The sequence below is a fragment of the Gopherus evgoodei genome, chromosome 2, assembly GCF_007399415.2.
Source record: "Gopherus evgoodei ecotype Sinaloan lineage chromosome 2, rGopEvg1_v1.p, whole genome shotgun sequence".
In the NCBI taxonomy this organism is placed as follows: Eukaryota; Metazoa; Chordata; order Testudines; family Testudinidae; genus Gopherus; species Gopherus evgoodei.
In genome coordinates this window covers 116,354,113-116,375,405 of record NC_044323.1, presented here as the reverse complement: position 1 = coordinate 116,375,405, position 21,293 = coordinate 116,354,113, and the positions used below count along the sequence as shown (strand labels likewise).

The window sequence follows — 21,293 nt, the reverse complement described above, 5'->3', positions numbered from 1 at the left end:
GATGAAAAAGCTCTTTAGTACCTGGTATTTTCTCCCCAGGAAGGTACACCAATCAAGCCATTTCTCTGTCTTCTTTTTGACAAGCGAAGACATTAACATAATTTGCACTCATATCTATTGTGAAGGATTCACACTTGTGATTTCAACCTGGTGCAGAATAGTTTTTAAACAAGCTACTCCAGAAGGGCATTTCATAATACAATAGAACTTATTTAAAATACAGTCAATTGAAATATAACAGATTCCATCAACAGTGTAATGAACCAGGATACTATTTCTGATGTGAACTTGATCATATAAGGTCTTTTGTACAATATTGGTACAGATTTTTCTAGTAAAGCAACAGTGTACTGTGCTGGTGTACACAGAGCTCAGAGTGTGTGTATGTGTGGTGGGACTACCAGCACCTTGTCTTCCCTAATAGCATAGTACTGAAGTAGCTGCACTGTTTTTGGTACTAAAGTAATACATGTACCAGTGCTAATTTTTCTAGCATAGACACATCCTAAGAACTCTGATAAGAATTATGATACCAGATGTTCTATGGAAATGGAAAATGCTATTCTGGAAATGGAAATGCTTAAGCTGAGTAGCACTTGCTGATGGACTACTTGCATGAGCGCTACCCAGTGTCAAACAGGGTTGCAGAATCAGGATTTTTGTTTATCAAGCTCAAAAGCATTTTTGAATTCAACAATTGTAGAATATTTAGCATGCAAATCCTACACACACTTATTATCTGTGTACTGTTTGTAGCGTCCCCCCGACAACTTGTGGCAGCAAGCACAGTTAGGTAGGGAGTGTTTGAAAGATGAAGCCCAAGATGGGCCTAACTGAGCCACACTTACTTACCAAGAGTGGCACTTATGTGAGTGTAGGATATGGCTACACTTGCAACTCCAAAGCACTGCCGTGAAAGCGCTCCCGCAGCAGTGCTTTGAAGTGCGAGTGTGGTCACAGCGCCACCCAGCTCTCCCAGCGCTGCAGGTACTCCACCACCCCTTGGGGATTAGCTTACAGTGCTGGGAGCCGCGCTCCCACCACTAGGGCACTGTTTACACTGGCGCTTTACAGTGATGTAACTTGCTGCGCTCAGGGGGGTGTTTTTTCACACCCCTGAGCGAGAAAGTTGCAGCGCTGTAAAGCGCCAGTGTAGCCAAGGCCTCACTGAAGTCACTAGAACTACTCACACAAGTACATACTGCTCAGCTGGAGTTAGGATTACAGAAATTGGGGCTGAATTATTATTATTTATCAGGAGAAACAGAACGATCATGTTAGCATTTCTAGGTATTGCAAGCTGGTTTTATTCCTAGAATAGATTCATATCTATTAGCCTTGACATGGGATTATATTCCTGTTTACAGTGAATTTCAGTACCACTGCAGAACTTACATATAATGTTACACCCCGTTCACCTTTTACACCTTTCAGTCCATTCAATCCTGGGCGGCCCTGAAATGAAGAGAAAAGTTTTAGTTTCTGTACAGAAGTAAACTGCTATTTTTATTCCATACCTATCTCATAGAGCTGGAAGGGATTCTGAAAGGTCATTGAGTCCAGCCCCCTGGCTTCACTAGCAGGACCAAGTACTGATTTTTGCCCCAGATCCCTAAGTGGTTCCCTCAGAGATTGAGCTCACAACCCTGGGTTTAGCAGACCAATGCTCAAACCACTGAGCTATCCCTCCCCCACATTTGAAAGACCCTAACACGTACAGGTCGTCCAGGAATACCAAGTTCTCCCTTAGGTCCAGAAGGTCCTACTGGTCCCTGGAGAGAAAATAGAAAGCACGTGATTAGCTGAGAAAAGGAGCAAAATGTAAAAGTTTCTATATGGAACATGACAGTGACTCATGTTTTGGTCATTTTGAAAGCACATCAATGTGTTTTTAAAAAAGGTTCCCTGTCTGCAGACTAATTCCCTTCAGCAACTATTCTGAGAGTACAGATGTGAGGCAGACAGGTCTGCATATAAAAATGGAACTCCAAGATTGTGATCTTTGGAGGACAAGATTCTTTGCTCTCACTGTCAAAGTCTAAATTTCACACAGTTTTTGTGTGTCCAAAATGTTCAAAGCTGAGCTGTCAAGTACCAAACTATAAAGGGGAACTTATAAGCATCTGTCTATGGAACAGGAACTGTTTCTCTCTGCTTGAGTGAATGTGTGATGGGTGTTTTCCTATGATTTCTATGCCAACTTTCTGCTAGTCTTGCATTTTTTAAATTATTTTTGAGTGGGGACTTTTTAGAGTGATTGAAAAAATGTCTATACTGACCTCAAATGTCTCAAAAAACCCCACAGACCTCCTGACTGGCTATATTTTTCAATCTGTGGACTTTCCAAGCACAAAACTACTGGAACGGGGAGAATCTTTGTTTACATAAAGGTGACCTAACTGGACCCTGTAACAGGGTGCTGGCCTACGAGGCACTGAACCAGCCCCTGTTATCTCAGAAGCTGCTAGTACAGCTCCCATCAAGGGGACTGACTGGAGCTGGCAGGGTGTGGTTCATTAAAGGAGCCGAAGAGTAATCACCTTTGAGCCTGCTGGGGAGAAGGCCTATCAAGCCAGCAGGAAGGAAGTGGAAAGGGCGGGGGGGAACAGGAGGAGTAAGGTGTGAGGAACTGCTGCTCCTAGCTAGCAACAGGAACTAGCTGTCCCCTGGATGGCTACCGAACTCCTATTGAATTACATAGAGTTGTATATAGATGGTGGTGGGAACGGACACAGGGAAATAAAAGGACACTGGGTTTTGCAAAGTAAGAGTTCTCCAGCTGATTTGTACCATGAGTGATGAAGTGCACATCTACACACCCCAGTGACCATGGCTGCTGGTGATTGCTGAACACTGGCCAGGTGATGTCATCATGCCTGACAAAGAAACCCATGCTTCCTCCACACTCCCAGCTGTAGGAGTCCAGCAACATGCAACCTCTAAGTGTCAACTTCCACCAGTAAAAACTCTAGCCAGCAACAAGTCCATTCACATCAAACAGCAGAGTTGAAAAGACCACAGGCTAACCTTTTTCCACCAGGCTGAATGAAACCTCAAGAGTAACTACCACCATTCTGAATATGTAGCAACTTTTGGATTTTCTTTTCTTTTCCAATTTATATTAGCAGAAGGACACCTCTGTTTTAGCATTCTTGCAAACATTTTTAACTGCAGCAGGTGGCTGGTATTGAGAGTGTGTGTGTGTGTGTGTGTGTATAGAACCCTCAGAATCTGAGAATGGTGCTGTGATGGCCCCAGGGTGCCACTTGGAACTGAGATACAGCTGAGCCCTCTGTCTTACCAATCTGGGTTCCCTCTTGCACTGTGATATTGTGACATACTGCAAAACCTTCCAAGCTTGCACTCACACCAACTTCCATTGGCAGGCCCCACACCCAGCGGTGTTCATAAGTGTTCTGGACAGCCACTCATGAACCCACATAGAGAAACTACAACCAAAATACTCTCATCTCCTGAGCCTAAGACCCCAGAGCTATACTCTCCTGCCATGGTTAAAATCTGACCAGTATGAATTTATTACCTAGTTCGCCATTTCTACAAAGGAAAGTGGTCGTGCACCAACTCTTGTTCATGAGCTGAAATTTATCCCCTTTGCACTTCAAACAACACATAGTGTTTTAGGTAAAATATAAAATAGATTTATTAATTGCAGAAAGATAGCTCTTAAGTGATAGCAAACAGATCAAAGTAGATTACCATCAGAAATAAAGCAAAACCACAGTCTAGGCCTAATGTACTAGTTAGTATTTGAATCAAGCAGTGTCTCACCCAGTTAGACAGTACATAGAAGCAGGTTAGCTTTTACATCCGCAGGCAGGCTTCTTTCTTTCCTGCCTGGGACCAACACTTCCCACCCAGTTCAGTCTTTTTCCTCCAGTACTTTCAGGTGTGTTGTTGTAGGAAGAATGAGGTATCATTATGATATCATTCCCCCCTTTTATATCTTCTTTCTACTTGCTGGAAAGCTCTTTTGCTGTGACCTGGGTCAAAAAGTTCCCGCTGTGTAGTGCTATCTCTGAAAGGTTTCTATTGTACACAGTTCCTGGGGTAATCTTTGTGGTTGTGTATATTTCCTCAATATGCCATTAACATTGTTTGGCCTTTTTACTGTTGTACCTGAAAGACTGCTTATGGGTGTTCTCAACCTCACATGTTTCAGTAGCACATACATAGCCAAACTTCATAGCTTCACATACGATGATAGCACATACAATCCAACGATATATCAATGTCTAGCAGATCAAGACTGTTAGAATGATACCTCATAAGGCATACTTTGTACAAAATATATCATAATTATATGACAGTGGTGAATAAGGGATGCCACAGGTACCTCTAGAGTGGTTCCTCCAATACCTAACAGCCCTACATTAACAACTGTGCTGTCTAAAGATCACACAGGCCTACATATCATGCATTAGGGGTTGTCGCCAAAAATAAAAAATATAATCACCCATTCATCCAGACCACCTTAGCAGTTTTAGACAAATTTTCTAAATTCCTGTTGCCTTAGCTAATTTAGATAATAATTAGGAATGTATCCCTAAAAATATCAGACTATTTGTTGTGGGGAAGAGCCAGGATTATTCAATACCAACAGTTGCTCCTGGTCCTGATTTGAAATCATACCAAGAGGTATGTATAATATAAAGATCCTACATTTTCAGTATTTACAAGTCAAATGTTTTATTGTGGAATCTGGATATGAGGCAGTTCTTTCTAAACGTTTAGCCAAGGGACAAGCTGGAACAAAGGGTTTAAATTCTAATTTCTAAGATACATACAAATTTGACTGAGAAAGATGTTAGGAAAACAACCCAGATGAAAAGATGGGAGAGGGATTTGGACAAAGAAATTGATCTGGATAAGAGTGTCTCCATATAGGAAAAGGGATATACATCTTCAATTTGTGTGGTCCATAAGGATTTTTTTTTTATAAACTACTGTATAGATGACAACTGACTCCAGCTAAGCACTATCATATTTTTGCTATGAGAGAGGTGCTCTTATGGAGGCGTTGCATGGAAAGATACTTGCACATGTGATTGCATTCAGGAATTAGATGGTTTGGGGAGGAAATTATTAAAGAGATTCATTGCATGACAAAATGCTGGCTGGTTTCCTAGAGATCCCTGACCTCTTTGCTTAATGCTCCAGTAAAGAATCTGCATTTTAAAGAGAATAACAAATTAATTTCTTTTTATTGCTAGCTGCTAGACTTTGTGTTGGAAAAATGCAACTCTTCCTCCTATGGAATTGTGGTACAGTTCTTGCGATGGAAAAGCTTTCACATCAAGTACGTACACAAGAGATGCACCAAAAAGAGGACAGATACTTATAAATTTGGGCACCCTTTCTAGCAAACCCAGCCAGCAAGCCAGAATCTTTAGCCAGGTTCTTTGAAAATTAACCTGATCCTGAATAAGAAATATATGACATACCATGTTAATATTTTATTGTAACTTTACCTTAACACAAGTTTCAAAAGGAGTTATATGTTTAATCTTTAATCTTCACCTAAATTTGTCATTTGTATTTTAAATGTAACAAGTGGTGTCATCTTGAATGTTTTTTATAACCTTATATTGGCGTGGATAGGGAGACTAGCTATTTCCTAACCACCAGTAATTTAGGCAGGCTGTCTTAATTGGCATTAGAGCTGTAGTCTCAAAATTAGCTTCAGTCAGCGAGTGATTTGACACCCCCCGCTCTGTATCACATATTTTGTTGGAATATAAATATATCAAATGGCACTGAAATTGACAATGTTCTGTTACTTTGGGGGCTGATAGCTAAAAAGATCACTGTCTTCTCAAGTTACACAGAGCGTGTAAGGAATTGTTGGTTTATTTGAAGTTGTTTAACCAATCTCATAATTTGATGATTCTAGAAACCCACCTTATTCTAATTTGATTTGTTCATATGTAATTTATTTTATGTTTTTGTTTAGTTGTTCAGGCAATAAAATAGGTAAAATTAGAAACCTGTGTGCTTTGGATGTTTTTAACTCTGTCAGGGTTCAGAACCAATGGGCCACCTAGTGGTGGTTTGTAGAACTGCTCTATATTCCTCCCATAACTGGTGCTCAGGTAGGAACACTGTTGGGTTTCGAGGGAAAGTTGATTTCTGTATATTGATCCCTTCTTTGAACGAGCAATGTAGACTCCAGAATCAGTGGGAGTCTGGGGTGATGCATAGCCGGTGGTCAACCTAAAGGCTGACCTTTTCCACGCAGCAACGTCTATACTGCTTGCACAAAACAGACAGATTCAGACTTGAAGACTTTCAGCAGCTTTTCTGCATACTGAATGATTTAAGAGTGTCATCCTTTACTGAGCATCACCAAGTCAAACCAAGAATATTATTTTTCTTTGAGGCAGTAACTCTCAATATTGCCTGGGCAAAACAGTCAGTGCTGTATACTGTATGTAGTGTTAGAATTTCCTATTACAAAAATTAAATTGGTTTTTGATCTCATTTCATCCTGACATCAGTTTTGTAGGAACCAAAAATGCTCCTACAAAATGCTCAATTAGATGGTTGTTTACATTGCAGTGCCCAAAGACTCCAACAGAGATTAGCCTCCACTGTGTTAGGCACTGTAAAAACACAACCTGAATTAAAGTTTTTGTTCTGCACCTGTCACAGAGGTAGCAAAGGCAGATTTCTTAGGATACCTTTTTTTGCCCTGATCCTGCAAACACTTTCTCACATAAGTCATATTACTCACACCAGTGGTCTCACTGATGTCACTAGGGCTGGATCAGGAACTATATTCTGTTTTACTTGCTCAGGGCTAGAGTGTAGCTGGCTCTAAAGTGGCTACAGTGGGGTGGGAAGGAGTGAGCAGATTCCCCTCATGCAGGCTGTGTAGCCAGCGAGAACTGCAGCCCCCGTAGTAGAGACAGAAAGGGAGCTACTTCTGAGATGCTTTCCCTGAGGCAACTTGTCTGAAAGGGGGCATGGAGCAGGCGGAGCCATGACTCTGTCTCTTCTATGTCACGCATGCTCCTTCCAGGGCAATGAGTGATTTGGGAAGTATTTGCCCCACTGAGGCAGGCTACCTCCAATGCTCCCCCTGGGGTTGCATGGCCCCCATACCATCCCTTACTATGGGCAGTGATGAAATGCACAACCTAGCCCTACAGTTATTTTGCACATTTAAAGCTGTAATGGATAAAGAGTATGATTCATAGCAACCAGCACTGGTCTCTGATGAAACTGATGGTAAATAATGACTGACTCATCATTCCATTCTAATGCTCATGATTCATAGATTCCAAGGCCAGAAGGGACCAGTGGGATCGTCTAGTCTGACCTCATGTAGAACACAAGTCATGGAACTTCCCTGAAAAAGTCCCGACAGAATATTTTCTAGAAAAAACATCCAATCTTGATTTAAGAGTTGCCAGTGGTTCCAATGGTTCCAATCAGGAACGTGGGGTTTAGGGATGAAGGAGGAAGAGAAACTGAATAACACAAAAAGAAAGAAGAGTTAAAAGAAACTAGACTGAAGAAATGAAAACAGAGTAATAGTAACAAATGAGAAATGAATAATGGAGTGAAAATGGGACAGCTAGAAAGGGGAAAAATAAGGAAAGCAGGGGACAAAAGCAATTTTGAGAGGTGACCTGCAAAGTAGTGTTTTTAAGAATGGTAAAGCTGCAGAAATGTTCTGAATGCCTCTACAGAAAATGAGGTCAGAGAGCCACCCAGCACATCATTCCATTGCTGTCCTTAGATCTGCTTCCAAGGCCAGAAATCCTTATTCAAGTCTTCCTCACATCCTGTATCATCTATTGCAATTACTATTTCCACGGGCTTCACAAGCCCCTGCTCACCCTGCTCTCACAGGACAGAAGGCAACAGCTTCTACCTCCATGACACTAAGTCCAAATTACACCTCTGAATTCAAATTGTCAATGAGGAACTGCAACGTGCCTTAGCTCAGAATGTGCCTGATAATTAAGAGCCCCTTTGAAAGTGCTTCTCAATGTAGTGTTATCTCTGACAGGCTGTTCAATGAAGTCTTGCTACTGCTGGAGCTTCCTACATGGATGTGCAGATCAGTTCATTTGGAAAGTGTGCCCCTCATTGCCCTGCTGTGTTTGCTATTCAGTCAAGTCCTGCAGCTGCTGCTACTGCTTAGAGCACAGACCCACTAAGAAAGCTGGGGCACTGGAGTAGCTGCCTCAGCTGGAAGAGTTGTGTTCCATTCATAGCTGTGACTGGTGCATATAGCACTGGGATGAAGGCACATTTATTTTACTTTGTATTTTCCCATGTTTCTGAGTGGGACGGTGCCCATATGATAGGGCCTCTCTCCTAAACCCATCAGATCCCAAAGGCTTCCCTAGTTACTATGCAAAGGACTCTCTGGGGCAAATCAGGCTCTTGGCTCAGTCCAGCAGCAGTGGCAATGGGAGCACCATCCTGTGCCTCTGCCATATAGCAGGGGAATGGGAAGGCATCCCTTTTGCCTGAGGATACAGAGGGCCTTATTAGCACCCCAGAAAGCTGGAGATGAGCGTAAGGTGCAGGGTTGGCTGGCTACCCTCAAAGATGCTGGGGGTGAGCAGGGCATATAAGGCCAGCACTCTGTCCTCATTTCCACTCACCCCAGAAGGCCAGGACCGGCGCTAGGGGTTTGAGTGCCCTAGGTGGCCGGCAATTTTGGCGCCCCGCGTGCTGGTCCCACGGCTCCGGTGGAGCTGCCGCAGTGGTGCCTGCAGAGGGTCCGGTGCTCCGCGGCTCCGGTGGAGCTGCCGCAGTCGTGCCTGCGGGAGATCCACCGGAACCCCATGAGGAGCCAACCGTCCACAGGCACAACTGCGGCAGCTCCAAGGGAGCCGCGGACCAGCGGACCCTCCGCAGGCACCACTGCGGCAGCTCCACCAAAGCCGCCTGCCATCCCCTCCGGCAAAACAGTGCCCACCAATTATTCTGGCGCCCTAGGCGATCACCTAGGCTGCCTAAATGGTAGCGCCGGCCCTGCAGAAGGCTGTTCTGGTCCTTGGCATTCATATAGTGATTATTTTACTCACAGACCCCAAAGCACTTTACAAAGGTAACTAGCATGTTCTCCATTGTACATGTGGAAAAAGCAAGGCATAGAGAGGTGAAGTGACAGCTCCTGCTCACACAGTGAGTTGGTAGCACAGCTGGGAATAGAACCTGGATCTTCTCATTCCTAGTTTGGCCTTCCATCCATTACTGCCTCTTGTTGTCAAGTGGTTTAGGCAGCCTCGGGGTCTATTTGGGAGTCAGCATGGTGCCATGAAAGCTTAGCCTTATAGCTGTATTTGGATGATATTCGCCCTCAGGGTCCACACATCATCTGATTAATAAGAACTGAAATACTGATATTGTCTGAATGTCAGTCTGTTCACCAATCCCTACTCCAAACTAAGAGACTGATCTCCAAATTGATGGTCTGTCAACTACAGTCTCCTCTCATTCCAAACTGGCAACCATTTCTCCTTCACTGTTTTCTAACAGCAATAATGCATATTCATAGAAAGGCTAACCCATCTATCTGATGATAAATGTGTCAAACTATAGTTTGTGGCTCACATATAGTAGTTCATTGTATAAGCAGCCTACTAAAAAAAGAAAAGAATTCATCAAAGGATAATTCCTAGGCAAAAATATGATTAACGTTGGAATATTTTCAAGTTGTGTCATCCATCTAGTACCATCGTGTATATTTCTCTCCTGCCCAAACATAATTAAATTAAAAGAGAACTTTACAATTAGTAATATAGGGGAGTATTGCTGTACAATAATAACAACTTCAAGAATCTGAAAAGCCCATCAATACTGGCATCCAAATCTGCTATTTAATAATAAAATTGCGACATGTTACAAGGGATTTCAGACTCTTCTTTCACTTCCTGTTTGTAGTCAGATTGTGCCTGAGTGATCACAGTTGAAGCCCAGGGTAGGAACAAACAGCAGCTGACAGGCAGGCTCTCAGGGATGTGAAAGAACCACAGCATTGCCACCTCAAATGTTCAAAATCATGGGTCAGGGCCCCCCTAAATCATGAGGTTTAAAAATAAGTAAATTATGGGCTCCTTTTCTTTGCCTTCTGGTTTTGGAGCCTTTAAAGAACACTTGGATCAAGCCTTTCTCTGCATCCATGAAAGGTAGAAATATAAACCAGCAAAAATAGGTGAGATTCTCACATAATCCCTTGTCTCTAGGTGCTGGGGTTTTGGGTAAACCATCAAATATTGTGAGACTCTCAATAAAAATCACTAGAATTGGCAACTCCCTCCTTATTTCCTGCTTCATGATTCCAGCTCTGGTCCCTCCATGATGAGTATCAGTAACTTGGGGAGGAAGAGAAAGGCAAGTTGCCACCACTTGCAGCAGCTAGGGGGCAAAAGAAGCAAGTGAAAAAGTCTGTGACCATTCCACCATCAATGGCAGGGTAGGGAGGGGAAATTAGACTCTCTGATAGTGAGAGGGTAGGGTTAGTGCTCTGATGTGCTTCTTGCAGGGAGCTAGCTCTCCCTAATCCTCCGTACTGCCTTGGGAGGGCCAGGCTATCATTACCAGTGCAAGGAAGGAGATCAAAGGTGCTAACTTGACCCTCACTCTAGCAGAAGGTTGGTTTTAGTGTATATTTTCTGCTTTTGTTATCAGCCATACTGGCCTTGTAAGAATGCCATTACTCTTGACCTGCTGCTGGAATTTATACTGGCATCTCAGCCCCCAGGCAGATGCTACTACCTACCTAGTGCCCTATATCCCAAACTGCTGCTATTCCCCTTGCTGTCCAGTTGGAGCTTTGAAAAGCAGGGAAGCAGAAGGTTGGACGATTCTCTTACATCTGTAACAAAATTCTTGGGAGCTTGCCCCTCAGCTGATCATGCTCCAGACATCATAAATGATCAGCCTTGAAGGCCCACAAAGGTCCCATTTACTTTGAAGACCTCAAGCCATTTTGCTGCAGTTGAGATCAGGGGATGCTCTTGAGATAAAAGCCCCTTGACTTCGGTTCAGTTGTGAGGTTGGCTGTGCAACTCTACCGGAGTTTAAGGGCATCTGGAGCCTCTTCTTACCTTCCCTGCACAGAGTACCTACATTGCCAGATCCTGCACAGCCTCCTGCATGGGTGGATGGAGCCTTGACTTCACACTCCCCTCACAATGCTATGGCCAGCAGAGCTGAGCAGGCAGAGATGAAGAAACAGAGGCAGATTCCTGACTCCCTGAGGCTCCTGCTCCATAGCTGTGTTGTCCCTTCCTCAGGATGGATTGCGAAGTGACAATCCGATCCCTAAAGGGGAGGTAAATGGGCTTTTTGAGGGATGGTTCATTGACTCTGAAATTTACTTCCCCAGTTGATGTGCCAAAGCCTGATTTTTTTTTAAACTTTCTTGCCATGCTGCATCACTTATTGCTTCAAAGAATGGCACCGAACTCGTAAGAGGGGGAAGAATGACCTTTCTGTTCTAAGGGGGATTTGGGAGGGTTCATTTTTGGAGATAAAAATTGGTCCTATTATCTATTTTTTTTAAAATACAAATTGCACATGGGCCCAGAACTCTGGATAGTCACAAGCAAATAACTAAATACATACTCAAAATAAACTCCTTGCATTTCTGGAGTTCCCTCAGAGTGAATTGTGGAAGCAGAGATAATTTGCCACATCTACTGAGGTGAATTAGAAGAGCATCAGGCTTATCTCTAGACTTCCTTGTTTTTAGTGAGGAGACATCATTATGTCATCTTATCATTATTAAAAGTCTTATTTTATAACTCATTTCCTTTTTACTGCAGCGTAATTTGCAGGAGATACTTTTTCTATCATCACAAAGAGTCCTTCAGTTAGGTGACCAGACGTCCTGATTTTATAGAGACAGTGCCAATATTTGGGGCTTTGTCTTATATAGGCTCCTATTACCCCCCCACCCCGTGTCCCGATTTTTCACACTTGCTCTCTGGTCACCCTATCTTCAGTGATGAAGTGCTCAGGCTTTAATCTCACACACTTGCCTTGCCTTCAGACATTATTACAATCAATATAATTTGTGTTAGGATGATATAAAGCAACGGAGTGGGAATGAGGGAGGAACTGGATGATTCTAGGCATAGAAAGACTGGACCAAATCCTGAGACAGCATAAATGTGCCAAAATCTAAAGAGGTGCAGCCATTTAGACAAGTGTAAGTAAAGGTCTGTCTCCATTTAACATACTACAGTGGCACAGCTGCAGTGCCAGGTTGTCCTGTTGGCTTAAGAAATCTGCCTCCTTGAAAGGCAGTAGCTAGGTGGATGGAAGAATTCCACTGTCAACCTAAAGCTGTCTACATGGAGTGTTGGGTCAGCTTATATCACTTGGGGTGTGGATTTTAACTGGGTCAACCTAATATTCTAGTGTCGACCAGGCCTAAGGCATTCACGTGGTGCAACGTGCGTACACTGAGATACACAAGCACCCTGTGGTGGTGCAAAAGGATCCCGTGTGCTCCTCGGTGGGGGCAGAGAGGCTAGGTCAGAAAAGGGACATGTCCTCTCAGAAAAGGCTGTGTGTCTAAGTCAAAAGGCAAGATCAGCTCATCCTGCAGTGATGTAAGGAGGGGAAAGGGAACTCAAGTCGATGATGTAAGTTAGGGTAGCCCTCCCAAGATACACTTTGCACCAAAGCAACCAACAGAAGTGTCATGCAACACATCTAACCAGCCCCTCAAAAAAGACTTCAGTAAAACAACAAGTACTGATAAGGTACCCAGAATACCATAATTACTGTGTGTCAAAGATGCCCTTTACTGAAATTTGCCATCTCGCACAGGGCATCCTTGGCCATACTATACTAAAAGCTGAAGCCAGGAGATAGCCAACCACTAAAAGGAAGTGGTTTAAACCACTGCATAACATTTCATAGTCTATCAACCCAGCAGGTCACCAGGGAACATGGTAAGAAAAGAAGGTTGATGATGCAAACAGATATAGCACAAGAAACTTCAACTTCAGCACATAACAAACGGCATCAGCGGGAGGGCAAACAAATCATAGGTCCCCAAAAGGTTGGGCACCTAAAACACACTGCATGCACCAGAGGAAACCAAAGCATTGCCAGCCAGTCTGTGCCACCATCATAGGTATGGCATAGCATGATATTTCAGAGATTTCTCTACTGCATTCCTGCCTGCCATCTTTGCAGATGCTTCCAACCTCTCATTAAAGGAGTTAGTGCTATAGATCCTGTAGCCTTTGTCAAGCTGCTAAGAGCAAACTGCCTCCTCTGTCAATTTTTCTAGCCAGCTAGAGTTAAATCACAAAATCTTCTAGTGTAATTTGCCTTTGAATCACAGCAGGATCTCACTTTGACACTCCAGGATACTCACTTTAAATGTTGGAACAAATTTTCCAATGTAGATGCTTGCAGTTGTGCACTTAGAATTGTATGCATATAATTTATGCTCACAGATGTGATGTGTATATACAAAGTGAGTATTTGTGCATGAACATAGTCAGCTGGGCACCCAGCTAACAAGTACGCGTGTAAATACCTGATGTAGATACGCTCATTGGGCATTTACATTCATAGCTTAGACGTGTGCAATCATATGTGCCTAAATTTGAAAATCTGGCCTGCTGTATTTTAAATTTACTGTACATCACTTTTACACACAATTTTCAGGACTGCATTTTCCACACTGAGACTATTATAGCTGTAAGAGGAACTGAGAAAATGCTCAATAAAACTGGTAATTGAAATAAGCAGGGATCGTGTTGTATCATAATTTGGGGTCAGGAACTTAGAACTGATGTCTTCCTAAAATTCAGAAGTGCCAGATTGATATGTGAGGTAAACCCACTGAAATCAACGGAGTTATACCAAGGATGAATTGGGCCCTCAAATGCATGTGTTCCAGAAGACCACTATCCTCTTCTAGCCAAGGGAGTTTTTTAAAATCTGACAAAAAACTGGTGCATTCCAAGGTAAACGGATTAAAATCATTAAACCTGGAATGCACTGCAACAGATTGTACCAAATTCATCCCCATTGCTTATTGTTCAACTATTTTCCAGTTATGAAGTTTCAAGCTTTGAGGGCATCATTCCTTGTAGAGTCAAAAAATTTCAAACCTAGGGAGCCTAAAGCAAAGTATCTAAAGCTATATTTAGGTACTTCAATAAATGGCCTCATTTTCATGTCCAATCTGCAGCTTCTACTGAAGGCAAGGGAGCGGAACACAATTCAGCACCTGTGAAAATCAGGTCAGACTTATTTAGATGCCTGAATATGGATTTAGGTTTCTAGCTTTGCAAACAAGTTTTGAAAAATATGGCCTCTGTTTTTTAATTATCACATGATACATATGTGCTATCACTTGTTAAATTCTAAACCAAAACAAACAATTTGCAGTACTGTATACCAAAGACAAATACTTCAAAGCCATTGCTGTCTGTGGGTATTATGCTTCATCTTTGCCTAATGGTACTGAAAAACTAAAGCTAATTGACTAAGTTGAGGTAATCTCTGTAAAATCAAAAAGTACAAATACATTAAAAAATAGCAAACATCTTACCATAGGCCCTGGTGGCCCCATTGCCCCACGTTCACCCTGTGAGAGAGACATTTATATTAGTGATGAAGAGAAACTCTAATGTCTTGTTGGCCTGGTTAGTAATGGAGTGCAAGTCCACCAAGTGTTCCAAAAGAACTTGGTAACAGTATTAGCTTACCTTCTGCCCTTGTCTTCCTGTTAGTTCTCTTAGAGATCCATTTGCAGATATGATAAATCCAGGTTCTCCCTTTTCACCCTACAATTCACATAATCATTTGGCGATGTTTATACAACAGTTCTAAACAAAGCTTTATTTGCACTGAGCAGACAGTTTCAAAAGGTCAGTGCAGCAACATTTTCGTTAGTTCAAAGTGGTGACAGGTGGTTGGGGAGGTGGCAACTACAAAAATGTGACTAGGGTGGATTCAATTGTGGGGGGAGATGAGGGTTGTTTCTTTTTTAACCACGGTACGATAAAACAAAAATATCCTGCTCCTAAAAGCCCTGAAAGAAAATCAAAATAGTACAACAAACCTTCCCTTATCTAGTGCCCCTATGTGAAAGTGTAACATGAAACCTCAATAGCTCCCTGGCTGTCATCAAAGCAAAGGTCTTTTCTTCTAAACATTTGGAGCATGATGCTGTCCTATTCCCTCTAGCCAATAAACTTTAGCCACCGAGAGCTGGGCTGTGAACCCCTTAGTTTCACTAATGAGCTGCTACTCCAAGGAGGGATCCCATTGAATTCAATGGGACTAATCACACGAATAACTGCTCCACAGTGGGAATAAGTGATTCCCAGTGTGGCCCCAGTAGCTGCCATCACCCACCCTACTGCGACCGAGGCATTCTGAACAACCTGGTCCCATAATCTCAAAGTGAAGCAATGTGGCCTCTGGCTTGACATCAACCCAGCCCACCAAAATGACTCTGCTGAATACTCAGCTCTGTGCACTGCCATTCTACTGCATCTTCCCTGAAAGCTTTAGAAATGTTTGAGTCACTCATACTTAGGCTCCTAAGAAGGCTGGCCTGGATGTGTCACTAACCCCATCTCCTGTTCAGTGCTATGGACTCAGTGCCATGAGGAAAGTATTCCATGGATTTCTAAAGTGAGTATTTCCCGAAAAAGTTCTGCGATGGCCTACACTCCCAGGGATCCTTCAGCTGTACAGCCTGAGATCAGCAGCCTTAAAAACAGCTGCCATTCTTGGCTCAGGATCATTGGAAGATCATTGACCCTGTGGTCAAACACATGCCAGAAACTCAGCATGCCATCCTTCATTCATTAGCATGTAATTTCACAGTTAAGGAGTGCTAGTTTTGCTCCTGCTCTGGGAACCTATTTCAGACTTTAATTTAACAATATCTACACCATCACATTAACTGACAAGAAATCAACGAAACAGTTGTATAAGCTACTTAAGAATGCAAAGGATCAGAAGAATGGTCTTTTGCTTTCCTTTTTCTCTTCTCATCCTCAAGGTTGCAGTAGCCCAGTTGTTCCTGATCACCTCTTCCTGCCCCTATTCATCTCCTAACAATGCCACAATCCCAAACCCCACAGAACTAGAGTCCTCAAATCCTGCTCATTCTGTGCAGTGGGATTCTGTTACAGGCAGGATCCTCTGTACCCATAAAGGAGGGAGCAAAATTTGTCCTATAATTTACATTGCCTTTTTGCTGCGCTTCCTTTTTCCTTCCTACACCATTGGCATGGATGATCAGTTTACAGAAAAAGGTCAGCTCATACCCAAAATGTTTAATGTTTATGCAGAGTCATTCTGACAGTTGTGCAAAATGAAATGTAGAGTTTCAGAATCAGAGTCTGTATATTAGTCCCCAAGAGAATTTCAAGGTATTTTGTTTAATATTACTGATTTCCACTGAAATCTCTTTTGAAACTCTAGTAGCAACTCATTAATATCCCTGTGGAGAGCAAAATGAAAACCATAAATGCAACAAAATAATGCCACCAGACGTAAATTTTTTAACACATTTCTGAGCATATTCATCCCTCTAGTGCACATGGGATGCTACTCATTCCTTCTTACCCGTTGTCCTTTTGGTCCTTGTAATCCTGTCAGTCCAATGGCACCTTTTGGTCCCCTTGGGCCCTGAAAGAGTAAAAACAAAAGTCTGTGTGCCTCTTTTATAACTGGTTTGGATAAGAGCTTTTCAGATATCAGTTGAGCATAAGGAAGCACATTTTGATCAATTTAATTTCAGATAGTTAGAGATCTGAAACTTTGAATCACTCCAGTTTTAACTGTCCGAGGAATTCCTTTCCCTAGTCTAAGGCCACTGCTATCTGCATTACTTAATTACAGAAACTATTCCCTACAGTTGTTCTGTGGAGAAAGGTTGGCTTGCATTTTGTGTTGCAGATTTCCCTTAAAAGTGCGCTGAAAACTGTTTTTTTTACCCTGCAAAAGCTGAATTCCAGTTTCTGTGTTTCTTCTGCATCAGTAAAGAACAAAACTAACAGCTAAAGCAGATGAGAGTGACATTTAAGTCTTCACAATTATTCTAGTAACAATTAGGGATCTTATACAACTTGTTACATTAATTTTTAAAAGCTTCTCCGTTCTTTGTCTCTATTTCTATGCAGCCCACAAAACCCTGACCTACCTTTTGCCTAGATTATTCTTTCTATGGACTATGGAGCCTTGGATCCTGTACCCAAGCCTACACTCTGAAACCATCAATGGCTTTTGAAACTTTTGAAAAATTCTTATATCTGAATCCATAAACTAAATAAAATTGGTAGGGAGTTACAATTTGATCACAATAATAGACAGACAGCATGACACTAAGGTGCTAGGATTTTGGTATTATATCATTTTGGAGAAGCCCTATAGAATTTAATAAGAATTAATTTTGCAGAGTTCTTTGTATCATCCTATAGAATTTAAACAGGGTATTGTGTCCCTGTTATAGAATATTACAGGATGGGCCAAAAAACCTATAGAAAGGATATAATTCTCTATTAAATGCTATAGCTTTGAAGGTAATTTATTTAACACACTACTGATTTCATCTCTTAATAAATTCTGTAGGGCTTTTTTATAGGGAGTAAACACTTATCAGACCTGGTTACAGATTTAAAATATGGCACTAAATTGAATTAAGTCAAATATTAAGTATAAATATGATACAACTTATGTACCAAAATGGATGATGCATCTTTTAACTTCCATTGAACATGCGTTTATTTCTAAAGTATTTGTTAACATTCGTCCTAGTTTTACTCAGACTTACATTCTCCCATTTGACATTTATGAACTTTGAGAATTTGTCAGGCTTTGTATCAATTTTGTATGATTCCAAAGCTGAAACATTAATGAATTCATTTCCATATTTAAAACTGACTTAAAACCTTAGAACATAATGCTCACAGGAAATCCTGGTAGACCGGGCCTGCCGTCTGGCCCCTGTAAAATGCAAAAAACACACAAGTACATATTATATACTTAGAAACTACATAATCCATTTTACATGTATCTACTAGTTTGTGAACATTAACTATTTTTGAACTGTATTCATATGCAAAATACTTCATTAAGCTGGTGTTAAGGTTGCAGACATGCAGCACTGCCCTGTGCTCTCTCCATTAGAAATTAATTCTCAAATGTTGGAAAACCCAGGAAATACAGTGCGTTTAGGTGGCATTTCCCTCACAGCACAGCCACATAATATCCTAACTCTGCCCCCTCTGTCCTAAGGACATCACGGTACTTTACTCCTTCTTCAGCCTCTGCCAGCCAGCAGCAAATAGCTCATGGATCAGTGATGTTACACAAAGAATAGAGAGGCCCCATTGCACTGTGAATAGGAGATCTGATCTGGATTTCTGCTGAGCACAGAGGAAATGACAGATTTGTTGAGGGAAGTAAGGTACTGTTATCATCCCAGTCTCTCTTGCCATCGCCAGGGGTCAAATTTAAAGCTGGATGGCTGTGCTGTGTGTGAAGAGTCATCTGTATTGTCATCGTGGTGAGCTTGGCAGTCTACTACTCCCCGCATTGTCTCTCCTTGCTTTTTAGGAAAAGGTCTAAGGCCTGGCTGTCCATTACAGGTAGCCAGGGAGATTCTTGGGTGGGAAGCACAAGGTTCTCCTTCCCTCTGGAGCCCAGTGATGCAGTATGGCCCACCAGATCCCCAGCATGCCTCCTCCAGAGCTGAAATATAACATGATATGCGTTATATACACCACCCAGAATGCATTTTTGCTGCACAATATGGAAGGTGCAAGTTACGTTAGAATCTACTGTTGTGAGAAATGCTGGACTGCAAAAAAGAGCTACTGCCAAAATTACAGGGCCACTGGACAGGGCGAGTGGAAAAAGGCCAGGAGAGCACAAATGACAGGTTGCAGCGAAGGGGCTAACAAAGTCTGAAACAGAACTTTCCAGAATCTCAGAAGGGATTCAGCCTTAATCCACTCCAGGGGTGGACAGAAGTTTGCCCCTTGCTTCAGTTAAATAAAACCATCTGTGTTCAAAACAAGAGTTAAACCTTTACTTTGGTAACAGGAGCTATCAACACAAGCAATGAAAATAATAAAAGACACAGTTTGTTATGTCAGATAAATTGTTCTAACAGGATACTCTGAGCATTTCTTGCCCCATTTGGGGAGGCTTAGCCTCCAAGCCTTTTATACCCACCACCCATAAGGTTTATAAAGGTGAGCCACTCAAATCCATAAGACACATGGGCCCAATTCTACCTTCATATGCATCCACAGAGCTCCCACAAAGTCAATAGAAAATGAATGTGCTGTCTTGACTTCTCCTCTAAACAAGTTTTTTTTTAAATTAAAAAGCAAAAAGCAAAAAACAAACAAAAAACCCATCCCCACCCCAGCACAGCCTTCTTCCTCAAATGTGGCTTTTGGGATAACAGGGCTTTTGGGATAAGTGATTCCCAGTCATTATGCACATGATGCTTAGTTATCAAGGGAGGTGGGACCTGCAGGGAACAGCAATGAGCACATCCAAAAATATAACCTTAAATCAAGTCTGCTTTGTTTTGTATAAAAGCAGTGATGCAAAGAAGCCTGAGCACACTGGTGAATCTAACTGTTGGAGCTTGGAATCAGTACAGAGAAGCATCCACAATTTCAGATGTTTAATTGAACTCTCCTAAACTCCTGGCTGAAAAAAAACAAGTCCAAAATCTTGTATCAATAGTTGTCTCATAAGATTTCCATCTCGTTCAGTTACAGCTAGAAATGCCATGAGAACAGCCTCATTTGCAGTAGTTCAGGATTTCTGGTTCCAGCCTCAGGCAGAATGGAGCAAAATCTTATCAGAACATTTCAAGACCCTAAAAACAAACTAACAAGCAAACAAAATGTCTGGTCCTAGAAACAGATGCAAACTTAGTAGACTCTGGGCTTTTATTTTTTTCTGCACCAGTTCTCCTCTTCCAGTCAGGTAGACATCTGTCATTCAGGGTCAGAGTTTGTCCCATCTCTCATGTCTTTATTTATAATACATTTACACAATTGTAGGGAAGTTAATTTACCAACACTGGATCCAACTCTGTTCTCAGAACATCTCTCTCCACATGTTAGAGAGTGAGTGAGTGCGTGCGTGCGTGTGTGTGTGTCTAAAGAACAGGGAGGTGGGCTTTGCATAGTATTTAAAGAGAGGCAATGAAGTATGAAACAAATCCTTGCATTTAATGAAGCAGAATATACTCACTGGAGGCCCAAGCAGTCCTTTAACTCCCGTAAAATTAGAAATTCCATCTGTATCATTGAGTAGCAGCTAAAAAATAAAGGACAAAGAACAGAGTAGCTCAAATATTGGTTCTCTGGGGTAGACACATTTCTAGAGATGGCACAGACAGCTTACAACATCCTATTATAACAGTGGAGATAGAGAACGTAGACCAAGCTATCGGGAACATTCTTTGCTTTTTCCTTTTCCTTTTGTGTCGTGCATTTGGAATACCACTACTTTGCATTTCTATTACACCTTGTATGTAACGATCTCAGGGCTTGTCTACATCAGAAAGTTGCAGCGCTGGTGAGGGAGTTACAGCGCTGCAACTTTGAAGGTGTACACATCTGCAGGGCACCACCAGCGCTGCAACTCCCTGTTTGCAGCGCTGGCCGTACTCCCGTTTTGTCTCGGGTGTAGAGGATCCAGCGCTGGTGATCCAGCGCTGGTAATCCAATGTAGACAGTTACCAGCGCTTTTCTTGACCTCCGTGGAAGGAGGAAGCCTCTGGTAATCAAGCTGGTTTCCTTTCCCGGTTTGCTCTCTCGGTCCCGGAGCCACCCAGCAACCGCAGGGAAGGAGACCTGCTTGCTCGGGGTTCCGGGACCGAGAGAGCAAACCGGGAACGCCGCGGTTTGCTCTCTCGGTCCCGGAGCCAGCCAGCAAACCGCAGGGAAGGAGACCTGCTTGCTCGGGGTTCCGGGACCGAGAGAGCAAACCGGGAACGCCACGGTTTGCTCTCTCGGTCCCGGAGCCACCCAGCAAACCGCAGGGAAGGAGACCTGCTTGCTCGGGGTTCCGGGACCGAGAGAGCAAACCGGGAAAGGAAACCAGCTTCGCCGCGGTTTGCTCTCTCGGTCCCGGAACCCCGAGCAAGCAGGTCTCCTTCCCTGCGGTTTGCTGGCTGGCTCCGGGACCGAGAGAGCAAACCGCAGCGTTCCCGGTTTGCTCTCTCGGTCCCGGAACCCCGAGCAAGCAGGTCTCCTTCCCTGCGGTTTGCTGGGTGGCTCCGGGACCGA

General features: G+C 42.7%; 1 protein-coding gene across 3 annotated transcripts in view; it reads right to left on the bottom strand.

Moving 5' to 3' along the window:
• COL15A1 (collagen type XV alpha 1 chain) overlaps nucleotides 1–21,293 on the bottom strand; it is a 265,933-nt gene that overhangs the window by 40,633 nt on the left and 204,007 nt on the right. For all 3 annotated transcript variants that reach the window (XM_030551564.1, XM_030551565.1, XM_030551563.1), the window contains exons 23-29: nucleotides 20,254–20,319; nucleotides 17,944–17,979; nucleotides 16,600–16,662; nucleotides 14,724–14,801; nucleotides 14,567–14,602; nucleotides 1,719–1,772; nucleotides 1,396–1,455 (exon numbers count right to left, since the gene is read on the bottom strand). In XM_030551564.1, the coding sequence (XP_030407424.1) occupies nucleotides 1,396–1,455; nucleotides 1,719–1,772; nucleotides 14,567–14,602; nucleotides 14,724–14,801; nucleotides 16,600–16,662; nucleotides 17,944–17,979; nucleotides 20,254–20,319 (393 nt within the window). The remainder of the gene's footprint in view (nucleotides 1–1,395; nucleotides 1,456–1,718; nucleotides 1,773–14,566; nucleotides 14,603–14,723; nucleotides 14,802–16,599; nucleotides 16,663–17,943; nucleotides 17,980–20,253; nucleotides 20,320–21,293) is intronic.